The sequence below is a fragment of the Gymnoscopelus microlampas genome, assembly GCF_963454915.1.
Source record: "Gymnoscopelus microlampas genome assembly, chromosome: 13".
Classification (NCBI taxonomy): Eukaryota; Metazoa; Chordata; class Actinopteri; order Myctophiformes; family Myctophidae; genus Gymnoscopelus; species Gymnoscopelus microlampas.
The window spans coordinates 41,142,473-41,162,739 of NC_139950.1; the positions used below are offsets into that span (position 1 = coordinate 41,142,473).

Consider the following 20,267-nt stretch of genomic DNA (forward strand, 5'->3'; position numbering starts at 1 on the left):
AAGTCATTTGAGAAGAGAATTACGTAGCCCCTCTTTTTTTTGTGTGTGTGTGTGTGTGTTACGTACACACCAACAGTGAGGTGCATTGTTTTGTTTGTGCACGTGCAATGCACGCCGAGCACATGCACAAGCATGTGGTGCACATAGATATAAAGGTGCTGGGCGGGGTAGTATTTCGTGTCTGTCGGGCGGAAACCCCATATGTCCAAAACCGATTCAAATAAAAAAAAAACGCAAAAGTAGCAGATATACAAGCTCGGAACACGTCTCTTCGATTTTCTTACCTTTTTCAGGTAGTCACAGAATATTTATCTCCATTATGATCGATCCCCCTGATGGTTGCTAATCGCTGATGTCAACGAGGTCATCGCGACCTCGTTGACATTAGTTGTATGCCTTTGAAAATAGCATGTCTTGACCAAAAATACATAGTAAAAAAAAAACACACAGGAGCCGAGACACAGGATTTTTAAGTAATAAGTTAAAGGACAACTTCACCACTTTTGAACATATCTTCATATAATAGGTCCTCACTAATGCTCATGATAAAATGGTGTAATTTTTTTCTAATCAGTCTGTGTCTCAGAAGAGGGCTGTAGACAGTTCAGAAACCCGTCTACCAGTGACATCATCGATGGGGAATCCAAGCTAATAGAAACTGCAGGCTTTGTATTCCTGGAAAGTTGCAATGCAATAATAGATCCCATTGTTCTCGCCTTAATAAAAATCGGGATAAAAAAATTGTAATCTTTTTGGGAAAAAAAATCCTGCCTAACGATGATGTCACTGGTAGACGGGTTTCTGGACTGTCCACAGCCCTCCTATGAGACACAGACCAAGTAGAATTTTTTTTAATCATTTTATCATGAGCATTAGTGAGGACCTATTATATGAAGATATGTTGAAAAGTGGTGAAGTCGTCCTTTAACCAAGAGGTGAATGGAGCAGCAAATCTTTGGATCACAATATCTTGGGTTCTGAACGTTTCCCCCCCCTCCAAAAAAAAAATCATTGGCACGTTGCGCCATTGCGTTAAAACACTTCAAACACGTCAATGGCACCATATGAGTTATTATACACAATACGGAGATAAGAGGTTTCTACCCTGACAGCAACGGTTGTATGTCAGGGCCAGGAATAGGAAGGACGGAGCGTGGTGCGTTGGTGGTGGTGGTGGTGGTGGTGCTATGTCTGGGCGTATTCTGGGCCTCATGTGAAGCTGTGTTTGTGCCGGTGCCAGAGTGGAATCACAGAGGCTTTGGGCCAGTACCCACTACCCCAAGCCAGTCAGCGCAGCATAACGGCCTCAGCTGTTGGCACTTCAAATGAGCCATCAACAGCTTTTAACATTCCCAAGTCCAATCGCTGCGACTGCGAGCGTGTTCAGTCGTGACTATGGGTCATTATATTTATGTATCTGTCTGTGGAGTAGCTACGTATACATGTGCATTATGTGTGTCTGTGTTCACATGTCAGCCACATTAAAGGGATAGTTCACCCAAAAAATATCAATTAGTCACCCCGTGGAGACTGGAATTCATGGATATCTTTTAGTTTTTGTCGCATTCCTAAGACAATAATTTGATGACCAGTGGACCAGTAGGCAGTGGTTCCGGTAGGAGACACAAAGGAGACTCTTTCTGTCTCCTACCGGAATTATTGGCTTAGGAATGTGACAAAAAAATATATATATCCATGAATTCAAGTCTCCATGGGGTGACTAATCGATATTATTTGGGTAAACTATCCTTTTAAGCCTGGCGTCCCTACTTTGGGGAATTGTTCCAAGAGAAAAAGTTCAGAAATAGCTAGATATAGTAGATAAGCTTGTAGATCTACTATTCGTTGCTGAATGTTTGCCCGCAGAATAGGGACGCCTAAGGGTTCAAGTGGTTAAGTGGTTCATACAGTATGTCTTGTGTGCATTATGCATCACAGCCCATGAATATGTCAGACCGTCGGTCGCTTATCTGCTCCTCCGTGCATAAATCTGAACCACTTCTCCGAATCTCAGCTGCGGAGGCCATTCTCCAAATGTCAGTTGCTGCGCTGCAAGCATCTTTTTTTCTCCTTTTAACCTATTAAGACCGGGAACGCATCTGTGTCATTTTTAGATGTCTTTGGGCTATTCAAAAATAGCAGATATACAAGCTCATAGCGCGGCACCGAGTGCCGCGCTATGAGCTTGTAGATCTGATATGAACATTTGTGAACATCTTTGAAAATACATGTATTTTTTAAGCAAACATTTGTAACTCAAATCTTTGCTTTCCAAATTCTTTGGGCTATTGAAAAATAGCCGCGCGATGAGCTTGTAGATCTGCTATTTTTGAGTAGCCCAAAGTATAATATAATGGTTACAGCTCAAGTCTAAAATGACACGGTATATGCCTTCCCGGGTTGAAGGGGTTAAAGCAAGTCTACTTGAGAATTCATGATTAGCTCATAGTGATGTGATTTATTTATGTTTTTAGAGAGCTGAATAGAGGGACATTTTCCCACCAAACATCTTGGCTCCCGACAAGCAAGAAATGGACATGCTGGACTTTAGAAAACCCAGGGAAGGGGATCTTTGGGAGAGGCTTCTTGCATTCTCCCTGCTAGACTGCACTGTACACACCCACATTTTTCAGAGGGGTAATTACAGATTGAAAAATGAGTGGATAATACGTTCTCTGTTTTGAGGAATACATTTTTTTTTTCTTGGGGAACTTGACGTGATAAATATTTGTGGAAGGAAGCTAGAGGGTTATGTTAAGCAAAAGTAGCGTCGCAGTTGTCTTTATAAAGATGCCACTGATCTGTACTCGCATTGATGGGCAGGAAATTCTTTTCAGATGTGGTCTTGTCAAATAACATGGTAGCCAACAAACTACCCCGATTCCTTATTATGCCGTGCAGACTCGCACACACCAAGATATGGCTCACTTTAACCACATGAACCATGGCGTCCCGTATTCTGCATTTAAACATTCCGTGAAAATAGCAGATCTATGTGAGCTTGTAGGTCGCCCTGTTTTCGGCTAAGAGATTTGGTGTAGAGGGGAAAGAAGGTGGGGGCCTAGTAGTATAGACCCCTGGGGGACTCCAGTCCCCCAACAAAGTACAGTATACAGGGTTTAACTGGTTAACACTTTGCATTAGACTAGCTCCTATTTATTTACAATGTTTGTTTGTATGCGATCTTTGCTCATTTCTTCTTTTCTCATTTCTTGCTCTCTTGAAGTATTTTTGACACAAGTTTATTTTGTGTGTGTGTGTGTGTGTGTGTGTGTGTGTGTGTGTGTGTGTGTGTGTGTGTGTGTGTGTGTGTGTGTGTGTGTGTGTGTGTGTGTGTGTGTGTGTGTGTGTGTGTGTGTGTGTGTGTGTGTGTGTGTGTGTGTGTGCGCGCCCGTGTGTATGCGTGTGTGCATGTGCGTATCCGTGTGTGTGCGCATGCAAGCTGCAATGGGCTCCATAGAATGTAAACCGAGAAGGTCCCTTTTTACACGGATTTAGCTAACATGCCATTTAGAACCGCAAAAGCACATTAGCAGATGTTTTATGTCTTAGGATCTTAGTATCGATTCAGCCGCATTGATCGCTCCAGCGCCGTGGAGCGAGAGAGAGAGAGAGAGAGAGGGATCCTCATCCGCCAGCCTCCTCCTGCAGCACTACACCGCACGGGCCTCCTCCGCAGACACAGGAGGCAGAGCGGGCCAGGAAAGGAAAGGGACGCGTAGTGGCGGTACCACCTAGCGCCCTTTTTCTGCCCATGGGCAGAGCTAGTGGTTCCTCTTCCTCTCTCTCTGCACAGGTGCCAGGGCTTAGGGAGAGGGAACACCTGCCAGCCTGTTTCCCCATGGCCACGGCAGGCTGGAGAGGCATTTTCCCAGGCTCCCCAGATGAATGGTCACTAATAGCCGTGGGAGAGGGCTTTGCGAGCGCTGCACAGTGTACCACTGACTCCTCTTGGCAGCCCCGTGAAAGGGGCTTAAGGCAGCCTGGCCCTGCGGAAAGGAACACAAGTGTTGCTGGATAGCTTTGCTGTTTTTTGGGAGAATGTGTTTATGAACAATCAGCTCCCTCCTGATGAAGAATGCAAGGGGATGTGTTGAGAGGGTGAGGAGAGAAAAAGAGGAGTTATGTTAATTTTATCGCCCTCCCGCCGTCTTAACATTTTGGATCTGTTCGCCTTCCTCTGAGCCGCCTTCCGAGGGTTTTTCATAGCCGTCCCAGAAGCTCACGGTTCAAATCGTTTGCAAGACTTTTCGCGGATGTAATGAAACACCCGCTCGCCACTCTCTCTCTCCTCTGTAAACTCCTCCCCCGCTGTGTGCCGGGAGCCTCCTCTCGGGAGACCTCATATGCTCCACGCTACTGCCGGGCCTGACCAAAAAAGTTATTATTATTTTTGTGGCAACATCTCGTCATCGTTCCACCTCGTTTCTGCTCGATCCCACTCCAGTCTGTTCTCATTCATGCTGCCTGTGCTTGTGCCGAGTGCGGCTAGAGAGAGTCTGATCTGTCGATAGAGAAACCATGCCCGGTGGCAGAGTTACCTGTCCTCTGTGTTGCTAGGCGCGATGCAGGCTGGGATTAAGACGAAGGGGGGTGGTGGGGACCTGTGGCAGGAACAAAGGAATTCCAAGGCCCTGGCTAGGAAATGGATCCTGATCAGAGTAGCCGCCTCTACCCACTGGCTTCTCTCTCTCTCTGTCTCTCTCTCTCTCTCTCTCTCTCTCTTCCCCCTGGCCCCTGTATCGGGCAACCCTCCCTTCCCCCTGGTGCTTTGTGGTGTTGCTGTGGCTCTGCAAATCCCCCGCCTGTAAGCCCCTGGCCTTACTCAGCAGCGACACATAGGACAGTCTGACTCCACTGTTAAACCACCCCGCTCCACCACCCCCACCCCCACCCCCCCCTTATCGTGGACATGCACGTTCCTGTGCGGCGCGCAACACATTACTTCCCCCACCCTGCTTTTTTCTCTCTTTTTGCTCTCCGTTATCGCATGGATCCTCCTCACACATTTGTGTCTAATAAAGTATTAAAAAAAACATGCATGCCTCTGTGCTTGTACACGCACACACACACACACACACACACACACACACACACACACACACACGCACACGCACACGCACACGCACACACACACACACACGCACGCACACACACACGCACACCCATGAACTCGACTCTTCTCTTCCTTTGACTTGTCATCCTTGCTCCTCTCATCCTCTCTCCTCGCCGTCTCCTCTCTCTCCACAGGGTCAGCTGCAGTCTCTTAGGACACGACCGCAACCCCAGTCATAGCTGTCACACCACACTCTCTTTCCCATATAATTAGGGCAGTGGAATGGTAGCCCGAGCACGGATCGGATTCATGTGACCGTTCCCCCCCTCTTTACCGCAATCTGGTCAGGGAGACGGCACACGCTCTCCTGAACTCAGGCAAACTATTCAGCCCCGACCGAGAACGGCCTCGCTTTAGGAATTAGCTAAAAACGTTGCAGAGGATCAGTGTTTTTCTCTCTCCTTTTGTTTCACTCTGGGTCGAGGAATAGCCCCGCGCCTGTGGGTCATGTGCTCCTGTGAGCCGCGTGTGTTTTTTTTTTTTTTTTCTCTCTCTCTCTCTCTCCCTGGGAACAGGTGTCATGGCCACGCACTGTGCCAAATCGGCCTTGTGTTGTCAAGGAAAGGTCTGTATAGGATGACTTTATGAAAGCAACACTCACTGGACGGCAGTGTAACCGTATACATTAATGCTTTCCAGGCCTTGGAAGTTATGATGTTAATGCATTACCGCACTTTAAAAACACAACATTTTAATAAAACAAAATGAACAATCATTTTGGGTCTTATTTTACCGTGGCTGTCTGAACCCTAGCGAAACACTTGTTTTACTTATTGCAGTGGCCTTAAACTTGTCTATTATCATTATAGCACTGGTAGCTCGACATAGATAGAATCTCCATGTGTTCCGTGGCCCTGTTTCATCTATTTAGATTTACAAACACACAGGCTAGCAGATTTACAGGGGGAACCGGCATGCAAGAGCAGTCTGGAACCAATGAGACCTTGATCAGAGATTTAAAGGGCCAGCACGATGCATAACTCAACTCCTCAAACATGCTTCTCGCAGGGTTAAAGCAAACAGAGCACAAAACAAGAAGGACAATTGGAATCTTCTTTTTTGCATAAGAACATTCACAGGCCCACTTCTATAGCGATGTCTGGTTGCTAAACACTAATAAACATAATAGCGATGACTAAATCTTGACGGTTTGCATTGCGACTACATTTTCTCCTTATCCGTCAGATTGGGTTTCAGCCGAAGTAGTGCTTTTTTTCCCCCTCGACGATTGACCTATCCTCCCAAATGCACCCCGCCACTCCAGTCACATGCTGCATAATGGGGCTGGCCGGTTGCTACCACGCTGTGGCGTATTTCGTAACCACGATGGAGGGGTCACCCAAATGTTAAATTGAACACTCATGTGCAAATATTGTTTCAGGTGGACGTTGAGCGGGATGATAAGACACACAGCGCTGTGCTTGGGCTCGCAGTTACAGTTACACACAGAGAGTGATGTCCTTCCAGGAAAGTCCCCACTCGCTCTGCTTTACATGTGGGCAACTTCCTCAAAGCTTTCTCTCTCAAGTGCCCCTGGATCCCCCTCCCCAACGCGCTCTTCCCTCCCACCCCCCCAACCCCCCCAAACCCCCGGTAAGCCGTCCCGCTCAGGAGGGACAGAGGGAGAGGCGGCCTGACATCAAAGCAAAGGAGATGTCAGCGGAGCGAGGGTTCTCAGGCACTGTGTGTGCGACTATTGTGCCGTTTCTCAACTCATGTACATGAAGTGGCTGCGTGGGAAATACTGTTGCTCCTGTCATCAGTGACCCACGGTGACGGGTCCTCTTTTTTACAAGGCCCTCTGAGCCACACTGGTGGTTCAGGATAACGCATGGCAGAGAGAGGGCCTGCTGGGTAGTGTTGGTTTTTGACAGCACATTTTGATTCTGTTTTAGTCATAGTCTTTTGAATCAAATTCCATTTAATTTAATCATATTTTAGTCATCTGAAATGTTTTACTGTTAGTTTAGTTTTAGTCGACTAAACATCATAAGATTATAGTCAACTAAATCTACAGTTGATTTAGTCGACTACATTTTTTAATATTTTGGCGTGCCTTGATGGCGTCATAATGGCTGATTTTACACTTGCTTGCATGCTGAAAATAGCCGATCTACAAGCTCACAACGCGTTGCGCGTTGTGAGCTTGTAGATCTGCTATTTTCAGAGCGCAACACCCGAGCGCAACTAAACATAAAATGACTTGTCTTTTAGTTCTACTGGATCTCCTCTCCACTAGTCCCTCCCTAACATTTTAGTCTAGTTTTTATTTGTTGACAAATTGTCTTAGTTTTAGTCACCATAGCTTAGTTTTTATTTCGTTTTTATTTAGTTTTCGTCAGTGGAAAAAGGGTAGTCGACGAAAATGTTTCGTCATAAGTTTAGTCGACGAAATCAACACTGGTTTCAACTCATGTACATGAAGTGGCTGCGTGGGAAATACTGTTGCTCCTTGTCATCAGTGACCCACGTTGACGGGTCCTCTTTTACAAGCCCCTCTGAGCCACACTGGTGGTCAGGATAACGCATGGCAGAGAGAGGGGCCCGCTGGGCACTTGTGTGAAGTTTTCATATCGGCACACAGGAATGCCCATGCAGTGGATGGTTGTGTGTGAGTCACTATTATAACGCCAGGCCGAGTGCAGGAATGCAGATGGTGAGGTAGAAGTGGGTCTATGTTTCCCCCTCTGATGGCTGTTTTAATGATCTCCTGCAGGATATGACTGAAGTTAATGAAGCCCTTTCCATGGGGGCTTACCTTTGACCCTTGTCTGAATGCCTCTCACCCTTGTCTGTTCCATTTTACTGTCCCATGCTACTCTGGATGCCGTTTGGCTTGTTTACCTTTCTTTCCTTTCATTGTTTTCTCAGGAAGCGGTGAAAGCTGTAGGGATGTGTGTGTGCGTGCGCGTGCACGTGCGTGTGCGTGTGTGTGTGTGTGTGAGCACGCGCTTGTATTACTATGCTTGTGAGGACAAAATGTCCCCACTAGTTTAGCATGATTTGAGAAATATTTTTGTCTTAGTTAAAATGTAAAAAATTGGCCCGGGTGGCAAGGGTAGCGGTCCGGGCACCTAGGCTGCTGATGCAGCCTGACAGCGTGTCGCGGGTTCGATTCCCGATCCCGACGACCATTGCTGTGTGTCACTGCCCATCTCTCCCCATTTCCTGTCAGTCTACTATACTATCAATGAAGGCAGAAAAAAGACCCAAAAAGATCTTAAAACAGAAAAGAAAAAGGGTTAAAAGGGCGTTCATAAAATCGTTAACCTAAAATGATGTCCTCCCAAGTATAGTTATACAAACTTGTGTGTGTGTGTGTGTGTGTGTGTGTGTGTGTGTGTGTGTGTGTGTGTGTGTGTGTGTGTGTGTGTGTGTGTGTGTGTGTGTGTGTGTGTGTGTGTGCGCGTGCGTGCGTGCCAATGGGAGGCCTGACAAGTACAGTAACTGTCTAGTCTTGTGTCTTGTTCTGCAGTTGTCTTGTGGTATGTCGTGATGATGGTAGATGTCTCTGCATACAAATGGTTGAAGCATTTATCTACCACACTTCTGGAAAACATGGCATGCCGGCTTGTTTACGGTTCGATTTAACCCGTCATAATATTGCTGCGCATTGTGTTTCAGAGCAATTAAGCCAGGCCGTGCTCACTTGAAGGAATTTAGGGGAAAGGGGGGGGGGGGGATCTTCCAATTGCTTTTAGGTTTCTTTGTAGATGTGAGCATTGCACCACCGTGGACTACAGTCGCCACCGGTGTTGCCATGTCTGCTTATTATAAGCGACTGTGGGCTTGTTTTTTGTAAAGTTGCTTGTAAATATTGGTAGCTGCGGGTTGCGTTTTTTTTTGCGATTGTTTTTAAAGTGCAGTTGCTTATTTTGGCCTTGCTTCCTAATGTTGTTTAAACCAGTGGTTCTCAAACATTTTCAAATCAAGGACCCCCAAATGAATATGTATTTGTTCACGGACCCCCCCCATCTGCAAATATTGTGCGCCAGGGACCCCCGCACCAGATTTGTGTTGTTAAAAATCTTTCAAATAATATTCAAAATGTTTCACTTTTTTTTTTAAATATCCGATGCATATAGGTTTCAAGTGCTCACGTGGCCTATAAGTCACTTCTTTTGGACTTGTTTTCGTAGACCTGGTCGACTTATTTCTCTTGCAAAGTCTGGCAACACTGGTCGCCGCAGAGAAAGAGGCCACTGGTTCCCGAAGGAGGCACCGGCCAAACTGTTTGTGAGACAGAAACATGAATGTAAGCTTAGCACGAGAGAGCCCGGGCAGAGGGCCAAGAGCAACTCTGTGCTGTGCAGGACGTTATAAAGTTGAAGCAACAGCTGATGTCTCGAGTCACGCCGTTTCACTGGTTCCCAACTCTGGGTTCCAGACGTCCCTGTCAGACTTGTCCTGGGAATTGGCAAGCGCAACTCACCAGGGAAGGCAGTGAGAATAGTTGTCGAGCTACATGAGGCTAAAGAGTCTAATGGACTAAATCAAAGCTTTTCAAAACACACAGGCCCATCCATGTGCAATGAAAGATGCTTGTTTCCTGGTTCCCCTCCTGTACCCAGAATGGGCAGGGAAAACAAAAACAGAGATAAGCGATCTACATTCTTCTCAGAGTAGGCATGCAGATCAGTCAATAGATCACCACCGGGTTTGTTATTCAAAGAATAACAGAATATTGGGAGTTTTTTTCCCATAAAGGAATGTTGCTACTCATATTACAGACGGTCAATGTGCCATACTGCATTTTGAAGCCAGTTAGCTGGTATTATTACATGCTTTGTTTGTGTAGACCCCTTATTGTCTCCGCCAGGCCGAAGGCGTGGCCGACACTATGTTTTGCACCCCGTCCGTCCGTTTGTCTGTGTGTCTGTCCGTCTGCGAGCAGCTAATCTCCGGCACCGTTGGCCCGATCAACGTGAAACTGTGCACATGCACTCCCTGGATGCCAGAGCAGAACCACATGGGCCTTCTATAGCGCCACCAGGAGGCCGACTTATGTGAAACACATGTTTTAATAATACTCCTTTTTTCCACTCCATTTTATCTAAATATCACACAAATCGGCACACATGGTCTTTATAGTCATGTGATCATGACGGATCTGTCCGATTTTTCATATTCCATCCTGATCGGCTAAGATTGGCATCTAAGGTTTGCAGGAGAGTGGCCCGTTTTGAACAAAATGCCTCAAATCATGAATGCAGCGTCAGATTGCTGTGAAACATTTCATGCACATTCCCTCTACATTGAGGAACAAATGCCACCCTTTTCACATTGCCCTATGATAGCGCCACCAGGAGGCCGATTTTTGCAAAACAATTTGTTTTACAGATTTTGTCCAAACAAATCGGTACACATGATCTTTATAGTCATGTGATCAAGACGGATCTGTCCGATTTTTCCTATTCCGTCCTGATTGGTGAATTCAGAACATGGCTGGCCCACAATAACCTACCTAACCTGGCGGAGACGTGTTCTGAGGAGCACTTTTTCTAGTTTCAAGAATGGGCTTTTTTCAGTGGCATTGTATTAGCCTTTAAATTCTTTAGATACATAAAGAGAGAGGTACCGGAGCAGCATGTGGTAGTCATAAATCTGATGTTACACGTGCTGCTGCTCTCCGGGCTACGCAAGATGTCCTCTCCATCAGTCTTCGCTCTCGCACATTTAGGCAACCTGAGCCCTGGGTTCGGAAACAAGTTGTAAAATTAACCTGAGGAATTCTCATTAGTCATCCATCCAAACCTGTCACATGACATGTATTAGCTGCGTTGGCCTCGTCCAGAGGGTTTGAATCTGAGACAGTCTTTGGTTGGCATTGCTGTCATCTGGGAGCTCATCTAATAAAGTGAGGTAGCTGGTGGTGGTGATGGTTGTTTGATTGATTGGTTACCATCTGTCAGTGGTGTAAAGTAACTAAGTACATTTACTTAAGTACAATTTTGACTGATGTATTGTCACTTTACTTGAGTATTTCCAATTTTCAATACTTTTTACTTCTACTCTACTACATCTCAAAGGCAAATATTGTACTTTTACTCCACTACAATTATTTGAAAACTTGAGTTACTAGTTACTTTTTTTTACTTAGATTTTGATTATTATTACAAAACATACATTAACCACTTCAGCCCTACATACATTTCGGCGATTTGAAAATAGCCGATCTACAAGCTCACAATGCGTCGCGATGCGACGCATTGTGAGCTTGTAGATCTGCTATTTTCAAAAAAGGAAAATTTGAAAACTTGTGAAATGGGACATTCTGCATAATGAGTACTTTCTACTTTCGGTACTTTAAGTGCATTTTGATACCAATACTTTTGTACTTTTACTCAAGTAAATGTTTAATTCCGGACTTTTACTTGTAACAGAGTATTTCTACATTGCAGTATTGATACTCTGTAAGTGAAGTATTTTAGTACTTTTTCCACCACTGCCATCTGTTATGATTGAGTCCTGCTCAAAACTAAAGGTGAAAGCGCATTCATCATGCATGTAAACATGTGAGCTATAGGCCTTCAGGACACTGCCAGTGTTTTCATCCCCACTACGGACAGGGCTCTAAGAACGGCAATGTCAGTCGGTCAGTTTTAATCCCAAACAAGATCAAAAACAAAAACTACTGTCTGGATTGCCATGGAATTAGCTGAGCGCCTTCATGCTTCCTGAAGGATGAACCATACTGACCCTGTGTCAGTAGCCGTAGGCCAAAATGTCCACTTGCCCACAAGTTATGGATTGCCATGAAACCTGAAGAGAACATTATTTTTCCCTGGCTAATGAGCACTAACCATTTGAGTGACCCGATGACCTTTACTCTATTGCCACCCTCCGGCCAAAAGCCCCACTAGTGAGAGCATGGGGCTTTAAGGGTGGCTAAATCAAGTTATTTAAAATCCCTTTGGTTGGGTTTATGGAGCAGTATGGCCTCTAGGGGCCACTAGCTGAGCTTCTAGACTCTTAGTAAATGGTAAAATGGTAAATGGTGCATTTTATATAGCGCTTCTATCCGAAGCGCTTCACATTGATTGTGCCATTAACCCATTCACACACACATTCATACACCGATGGCGGAGGAAACCATGCAAGGCACCAACCTGCTCATCGGGAGCAATTAGGGGTTCAGCGTCTTGCTCAAGGACACTTCGACACTAAAAACCTAGGGTACACACACAATGCTTGATTAATATCAATGAAGGCCTATTTTAACTGCATAACTGCATTACATACAGTACATAAACACAGGCACTGTAGAGCACGGTTATCTACTGGTATATGCAACTTCTACAGTAAAGACAACATCTGGCTTGATGCAAAAGAACAATATATACTGTATGCCAATTTGTGGATGTCATCAAGTTATATTTTTTGAAGCATAAGATGGCTGAATTTATAGGCCTGTAGAATGATGATCTGAGCCTGTGGACACACATCAGCTTCTGTTCACTCGCAACACTTTCTCAAAGAGATAATAAACGCATATCCCTGGAAAATTGCCCATCTCACGGTCTTCAAAATCAGTCATTTATTCATCACCAACAGAGCCGCTCCAGAGAGAGTTACTCGATGACATCACTGATTAGTAGAGGCTTGTTTCTAGCTCACAGAGATTTATTCTCCTTTTTTGCATTTTGACAGATGTTGCCTAACTTCTGAGGAATGTTAATGAATATTATACATGACATCTTCTTCAGGACATTTTTACTTTTAGAAGCTCAGGCTGGCGTCCGGGTGGTGCAGGGGTAAACTTCCTGCCCATTACCGTGGAGATGGTGATTCGAATCCTCTATGGTGCCTCCGGCTTGGCAGGGTGCTCCAATGAACACAACCCAACGCCTCACAGCTAGAATGTCCTGGGTTCGATTCCCGCCGGGGACGCTGTGGGCGCCGGGAAACTCCCCCCTGTCAGGTGATAAGAAGCGGCCTGCTCACTCCTCATGCATTGAAGGAAGCATGAGCTCAGTTCGGGGCTCTCCCCAGGCTGGCAGAGGGAGAGTAGCGCCCAGGATTACAAGCTTAGGTAATTGGCACTGGGTCAAAAAAGGGTTACAAAATTGTGGGATAACAAATAAAAAAAAGGAAAAAAAGAACACAACCCAATTGGCCATGTTAAAGATGGGAAGCTGGGGGAGGGTGTTCTCTGTCACTGGACTAGCGACTCCTACAGGTTGGTCGGAGCGCCTGTTCAGGATAACGTGTTCCTTCGCACACGCATTGCGCTCTGCATATGAAACTCCTCACTGTCAGATGAAATGAGGCAGCTGGTGACTCCATGTGTATGTAGTGTGGGTATTGTTAGGATTTTATACTTTCTGCCATTCCTTCCTGTGTTATTTTCGCTCGTCTAGAGATTGTGAAGGGGTTGCTTTTACTGATAATGTTACCTATTTGGATTGTACATAAATGTTTCTTTTTTTTAACTTACCCTTTAATTAAGTCTTCCTGACTAATAGATGCTTGCAGTCCGATAACGAGTAACAATAACAGTAACATTATTTTACTTCATGTTCTGAGGCGGGAATGCGTAGCTTGGCAGCAGCCACCTTGTCAATTGAATACACTGCACTGCTGCTTCAATAACTATTGATCGAAATTATTCGGTACCCTATCAACAGTGGCTGGTAGTTCTGTTTCTCACGAAAAATGCCCTTATTTGTTCTTTCGTACTTAATGTTCTGCCAAATCTTGAATCCTGTTTAACCTTATATTATCGCAATAATTACTGCCTTTAAGTAGGCTTATTTGGAATTACCTTAAGTTAAGTAAGATTGATGTATGTCAATATGATTTAATGCGACTATTAATGGTATTCACTGAAATATGGACCCTGGTCGCCAATTTTACCCGGGGGAAGGCCACAAACAAAGAGAAGAAAGCTACGGTAATGCCATTAATCATTGGCCAGTGGACTTAACTGTCTACCTGTGGCAGTTTTGTGGCGAGCTGTCTCAGTAATTGCATGTCATTACATCCATGGCTCTTTTTTGAAGACGATAATTAGACCCTTTTGAGCGAGCGCCGGGATGACGTGAGCCAGCGGAGAAAGGAGAAGTGTTGAAACAGGCTCCTCTCACTCCTGTGTGGCCCCAGGTTGTCTCCCAAATACTCATGGCTGCCATAACTTAGGTCTTGAGGACCCAGAGCACCTCTGGGTCATATTCTGGTGTCTAATGAGCCACTATGGGACACCATGATGAATGCATGGAACAATCAGGTACTGTAGAATTGCAAACTAATGGCAGTCTGTACCCCCACAAGTCATGACTAGAGAACCTCTGGTCTGTCCTCTATATCAGTGGTTCTCAGACTTTTTTGTGCCAAGGATCCCCAAATTCATATGTATTTGGCCATGGACCCCCACCTGAAAATATGTTGCGCCAGGGACCCCCAGAAGCAAAGATTTGAGATCTACAAGCTCATAGCGCGGCTCTCGGTGCCACGCTATGAGATTGCTTGTATATCTTCTATTTTTGAACAGCCAAAGTATAAAATATGGATAAAGTGGTTAAAATGATTGTGACGGTTTATTAACTAATTTAGCTGGGGACCCCCTGGTACCACTCCAAGGACCCCTTGGGGTCCCCGGACTCCACTTTGAGAACTACTGCTCCACGCACAAACCAAAGGTTATTTTTGGCAGTTGTACAGCAGTTTAAGTCTATACTGTATAGCCTACCATTCCTGAGTATGTGAATTAGGCTTTCAATAGAGAAAACGTTTTAGAGAACTTGAGCACTGGTAAACTGGGCCATATCTAACATTTGATATTGTGATGCAGTCACGACAAAATATGGTGATATACAATGTTATAAAAAAAAGGGGAAAAATAGATAATGATGTACATTTTAGTTGAATAAAATGCAATAGTTGCATTCTGAACATCACTCATCATTGCAGAAATATTACAATATCGTGGAAATATCACTGTAAACGATATTATGAGTAACCGGCCCACGCCTAGTTGAGAGGCTCAGCTTCATAAGGTTTCAGAGTCTTCATATCAGCCCGAGGACAACCGAAGGTCTGTATGATGGGAAACAGGGGACGAGCATGCGCTCCACTTCCCAGGACTGTTGTCTTGTTTATAAAGAAGACTAACATGGCGTGTTACTCAGACCCCCACTTTTAGTCAACAAATTCCTACCAGATTAGGCAACAGGCCTGTGTCTTTGCCCGGCGCATCTTGCATTCCACGGATAATGACAAACAGAGCGAAGGCCAAGGACACTCGACCGTTTCCCTGATCGTGCCAGGCTGGGCGGTCAGCTAAATTAACCACTTACAGTGAACCCTATGTACTTCGTTGACCGGAGTACCCCAGGGGTCTACACTAGGCCCCCTCCTTTTTTTCCTCTTCACCAAATCTCTTTGCCGAAAACAGACGACCTACAAGCTCACATAGATCTATGTTCGCCGAATGTCCGCCCCCCCCCCCCCCCCCCAGCATAGGGAGGGACGCTAGGGTTCATGTTGTTAAAGCCCCTTTCTCACTCTGAATGAATGAGCTCATCTCTGAACGAGGAATGCTGCACAGTGTGGGTGGGATGAATCAGTTATGCTATCTAATACAGTGTGAGTGTTTATGAACTCGAGGAGGTCTTCTGCACTGGTTTTAACCTTTGGCACATAGCACCAACAGCATAGAGTACAGAAGTCCTGACGTCACTCGCTCATCCCCTGGGTCGCGGAAGTAATTTCTCTATGGAGAATAACATTGAGTCATCTTAGAATCGTCTCATATAAGAATTGTGGTCCAAAAATAAACAAACCGTCTCGGCGATATTGTCAGGGAGGTGGCTCTGTATCGTTTATCATAGTCAGTCACTCATATTTGATACAGTCTGTTTCTGGCGAAATTTTTACTAATTCGGTGGAAGTAACATTTAGCGTTTTCTCACCGTCAGTTGATGCTTCATATCCATAAGAGTCAAACCGCCGGGATCATTTGTTTATTTTTGGAACACAGCTCTTATTTTATGCGATATTAAACACGTCTATGGGAATTCAGAATGGGGGGGAAAAAACCTAGAAAAAAGACCTAGATATGATGTGTAAATTACATCAGACAGGTGCTCTATAGCTGATGTCCTGCTGAGAATGGGTATAATTTGAGGTTTTGGCTTTTTGGCATTTTCTGCTTCAGAGGGCAAAGCATAAAGGATGACATGTCATGCAACGTATTTTAGGTCTTTCTTGAGGTGGGATTCAAACCAAGGATGTTGTAATTGATGGCTGCACTAACTGGTTGAGCCAGTGTTGAGTGTATGTGATTTGATTTGATTTGATTTGATTACCTTATCAGTCCCGCGGGGGAAATTTCATTTTCTGCTTCACCCAGCTGTTGGCTGCTCAGATGCTCATGATGAGTGCTAACGGGGGAGCTACAGTACTAAGGGCTAAGTGAATTGCTAAGGGGCACATAGACTCCTCAGACATAGACTGGTGCTGGGAGGCGAACCTGGTGAACTTCTGATGACCAGACGGCATGTCTACCGACTAAGCTAAGGCCATTTAAGCCCTAGTTTATACTCACTCCGTCTATACGACAGAGTATAAAACATGCAATTCATTGTAGATCTACAATGAAAGCTTTTGAAATGTTTGATTTTTTTTTTTGAAGGAGCCCCAATACTTTGTCATGATAAATAACGAAAATGGCCAATAAACAAGCTCACAGCGCGTCACATTGCAACACATTGTGAGCTTGTAGATCTGAGTATGTGGAAAGTTGTGCAAATCTTCATCTATTCATAGCATGCCCAAAATAAGGAGGGCAGGTTCACTGATTTTGCAGCCAAATCAAGTTTTCACTGCATTAATGGACTTTGTGCCCCTGGGCGCCATCGGGACAGATCCAAACACAGAGGTGAAGACGCCTAGGCATTTTCAATTTTTCTTGTCATTTTCCATGATTTACGGTTCTGCCTTAGCAGCTTGTCAAAGCCAAGTACTCTGCACTCGAAGTCAAAGCCCCACCACAGAACTCATCACCCACACATGGCTGTTCACTGAAGCAGATCTATTTACATTGGGCATCACTTTATCTCGCTGCCTTGGCTTCCTGACTATACATCCACATCCCCAAGAGTAGCCGTGCTCTGTCATCGTGGTGAATGGAACGCACGCTATCAGAGGATCTCTCTCTGTGAAAACAAACAGTACCACACATCATGCGTGAACCTCAACCGTCTCCGACGAGGAACAAATCGTTCCGTACAACATTCAAAAAATACTGCCTTTCCTGCTTTGTAAATACAGGAAGAGGTACATTTTCATTATAACTTCAATTTCACTTTGTTGTCACATCACAAGTTTACAGGTGTAAAATATATGTAGTTGATTCCCTAACTGTTTGAGCCACTAGGGCAATTTTATAAATTAACCACTTAAAGGGATTCACCCCCAAAATTCATTTTTTGTATTTGATTAGTCACCCCATGGAGACTTGAATTCATGGATATCTTTTAGTTTTTATCGCATTCCTAAGCCAATAATTTGAGTAATGTTTTGGGTGAACTATCCCTTTCAGCCCTATTAAAAAAATGCTAAACTACAAGCTCACAGTGCACCGCATCATGACGTGTTGTGAGCTTTTAGATCTACAATCTTAGAAAACATTTGAAGAATTTCGCCTATAATGACGCCAAGTTCAAAGTGGTTAAACCGATGTGCAGCCACATCACAGAAGATTTAACGTTTTGGGTGGATGTATTTTTCAGTGCAAGCTACATGTATTATGTATGTGTCCAGCTATAGTCTTATATCTGTCAAAGTACCTTTTTTTTTCTTTCTTTTTCTTTCAACAGGAAACAGCTTCAACGTTGTGGCCAATTTCGTGAAGCGGCATCTCCACCTCAGGTGTATCGTCAGGCAGCAGTACGGGGGTGTGTAACCTTTGAGACTTCAATAAATCACTTTTGTCAGTTCACTGAATAAGAACGAACCATCTCAACAGATCACACTTAGCCGGATTTCCCACAGAAAAGAGCAAGTCATCTCTTGCGGTATGATTGTTGACGTTTCTTCCCCTCACTTGTTTTAACCCATTAAGACCGGGAAGGCATCTGTCATGTTAGATTTTAACCACTTTGACCATTATCTTATACTTTGTCTATTCAAAAATAGCAGATCTACAAGCTCATAGCGCGGCACCGAGTGCCGCACTACGAGCTTGTAGATCTGCTATTTTTTTGAAAAATCATGAAAATTTGTGCAAATCTTTGAACATATATATTTTAAAGTCAACATTTGTAACTCAAATCTTTGCTTCTGGGGGATTCTACAAATGTCTTTGAAAATCATAACAGTTTTCTGAAAAAACGTATGTTGCTATAATATCAGCAGTTCTCAAACTTTTTCATGTCAAGGACCCCCAAAATGATATGTATTTTTCCGCGGACCCCCATCTCAAAATATGTTGTTCCAGGGACCCCCAGAAGCAAATATTTGAGTTAAAAATGTTCGCTTTAAAAACGATATATATTCAATGATTTGCAAAAAAATATATGTTTTTTCAAAAATAACAGATCTACAAGCTTGTATATCTGCTATTTTTGAATAGCCACAGAAATATTAAAATGACACAGGTGCGTTCCCGGTCTTAACGGATTAATGCCCTGCTCCTACCTGCTCTGGGTGTCGTTGGGAGCAGGCAGCCGTTAAGTGGTTCCCCAGAGAGAGCTACTGAGAGTGGGAGAGAGAAAAGACTGTCTGTGGTGGAGGAGGCCTACTGAGAATCTATCGCTATGGCCCATCTAGTGGCTGTGACCCGTGGTCACCTTTTCATGGGACCAACATGGGCTGACTTCCTGTCAGTAAAGTTAATATCTGCTCCCCGGGGACCCTTGGATGTTAAGGCTGTGAATGGGGGCTGGGATGACAGCTTCACTCGGCAGCTCCATTACACATCAAATTAGAACTAGGCAACCAAAGGTCAAAGGTGGCAGCATTTAGACGGCTGTGTAAGCCGCACCGCGGTGCAGTTTGTTCACTTTGAATTCTTAATCTAATTCTAAAAATGTGTTTTTAAAATGTCTCTAGAAGTTATGATATCAACAAGTCTGATGACAGAAGACATTTCAAAACAAAGAAATACAGTGATAATGCGTCAGAAATGTTCATGGAGGCTGGGAAAGAACCACTTTCAACCTGGCATCCCTATTTGGCCCAAACATTTCAAAACTAGCGAAAATAGCCAATGTACAAGCTGCCAACGATCACATTGCAACACGCTGTGAGCTGTGCGACGCCATCATACGACAAAAGTATAAAACAGGCTTTAAGTGGCGAATAGAAGGAATCTATAATAAGGTGTGATTTGATTTAAGAGTCTTAAATTAGTTACAGCCGGATTAGTTTCAATGGATTAAACTGGTTTTGTGCAAGAAGATCACAATTGCTATGCAATTTCAATCTGATATGTTGCCAACTGGGCTACTCAAAGTCTATTTGAGGTGTTCACATGAGATGAGAGTTCATTTGGAGCCCTGTGATTATTAGGCTGCGTTGTACCATAGTTTAACCCGTTAAAACCGGAAACGCATCTGTGTAACCACTTTAACCATTAATTTATACTTCAAAAATAGCAGATATACAAGCTCATAGCGCGGCACCGATTGCCGTGCTATGAGCTTGTAGATCTGCTAGTTTTGAAAAATTGTGCTTTTTTTTTTGCAAATCTTTGAATATATATATTTTTAAAGCGAACATTTTTAACTCAAATCTTTGCTTCTGTGGGGTCCCTGGAACAACATATTTTGAGATGCATATCATTTTGGGGGTCCTTGACATGGAAAAAGTTTGAGAACCACTGATATAGCAACAATAGTTTTTCAGACATTGACAGTTACAAATGTTCGCTTTAAAAAATAGTTATTCAAAGATTTGCACACATTTTCAAGATTTTTCTAAAATAGCAGATCTACAAGCTACGAGCTTGTAGATCTGCTATTTTTGAATGGCCAAAGTATAAAATAATGGTTATAGCTCAAATCTAAATAATGACACAGATGCGTTCCCGACCTTCCCGGTCTCAATGGGTTAATGTACTGTAGGAGTTATGCAGATAAAACCTCCAGATTGCTCCCTACGAACCATTATTGATGTAATATTTCATGCTGTTCACGTGGCTCATAAAAGA

General features: G+C 44.1%; 1 protein-coding gene across 1 annotated transcript in view; it reads left to right on the forward strand.

Moving 5' to 3' along the window:
- The window catches only part of slx4ip (SLX4 interacting protein), a 55,264-nt gene that overhangs the window by 14,662 nt on the left and 20,335 nt on the right, over positions 1 to 20,267 (forward strand). The window contains exon 4 of the mRNA XM_084075560.1: positions 17,935 to 18,012. Coding sequence (XP_083931686.1) covers positions 17,935 to 18,012 — 78 coding nt within the window. The remainder of the gene's footprint in view (positions 1 to 17,934; positions 18,013 to 20,267) is intronic.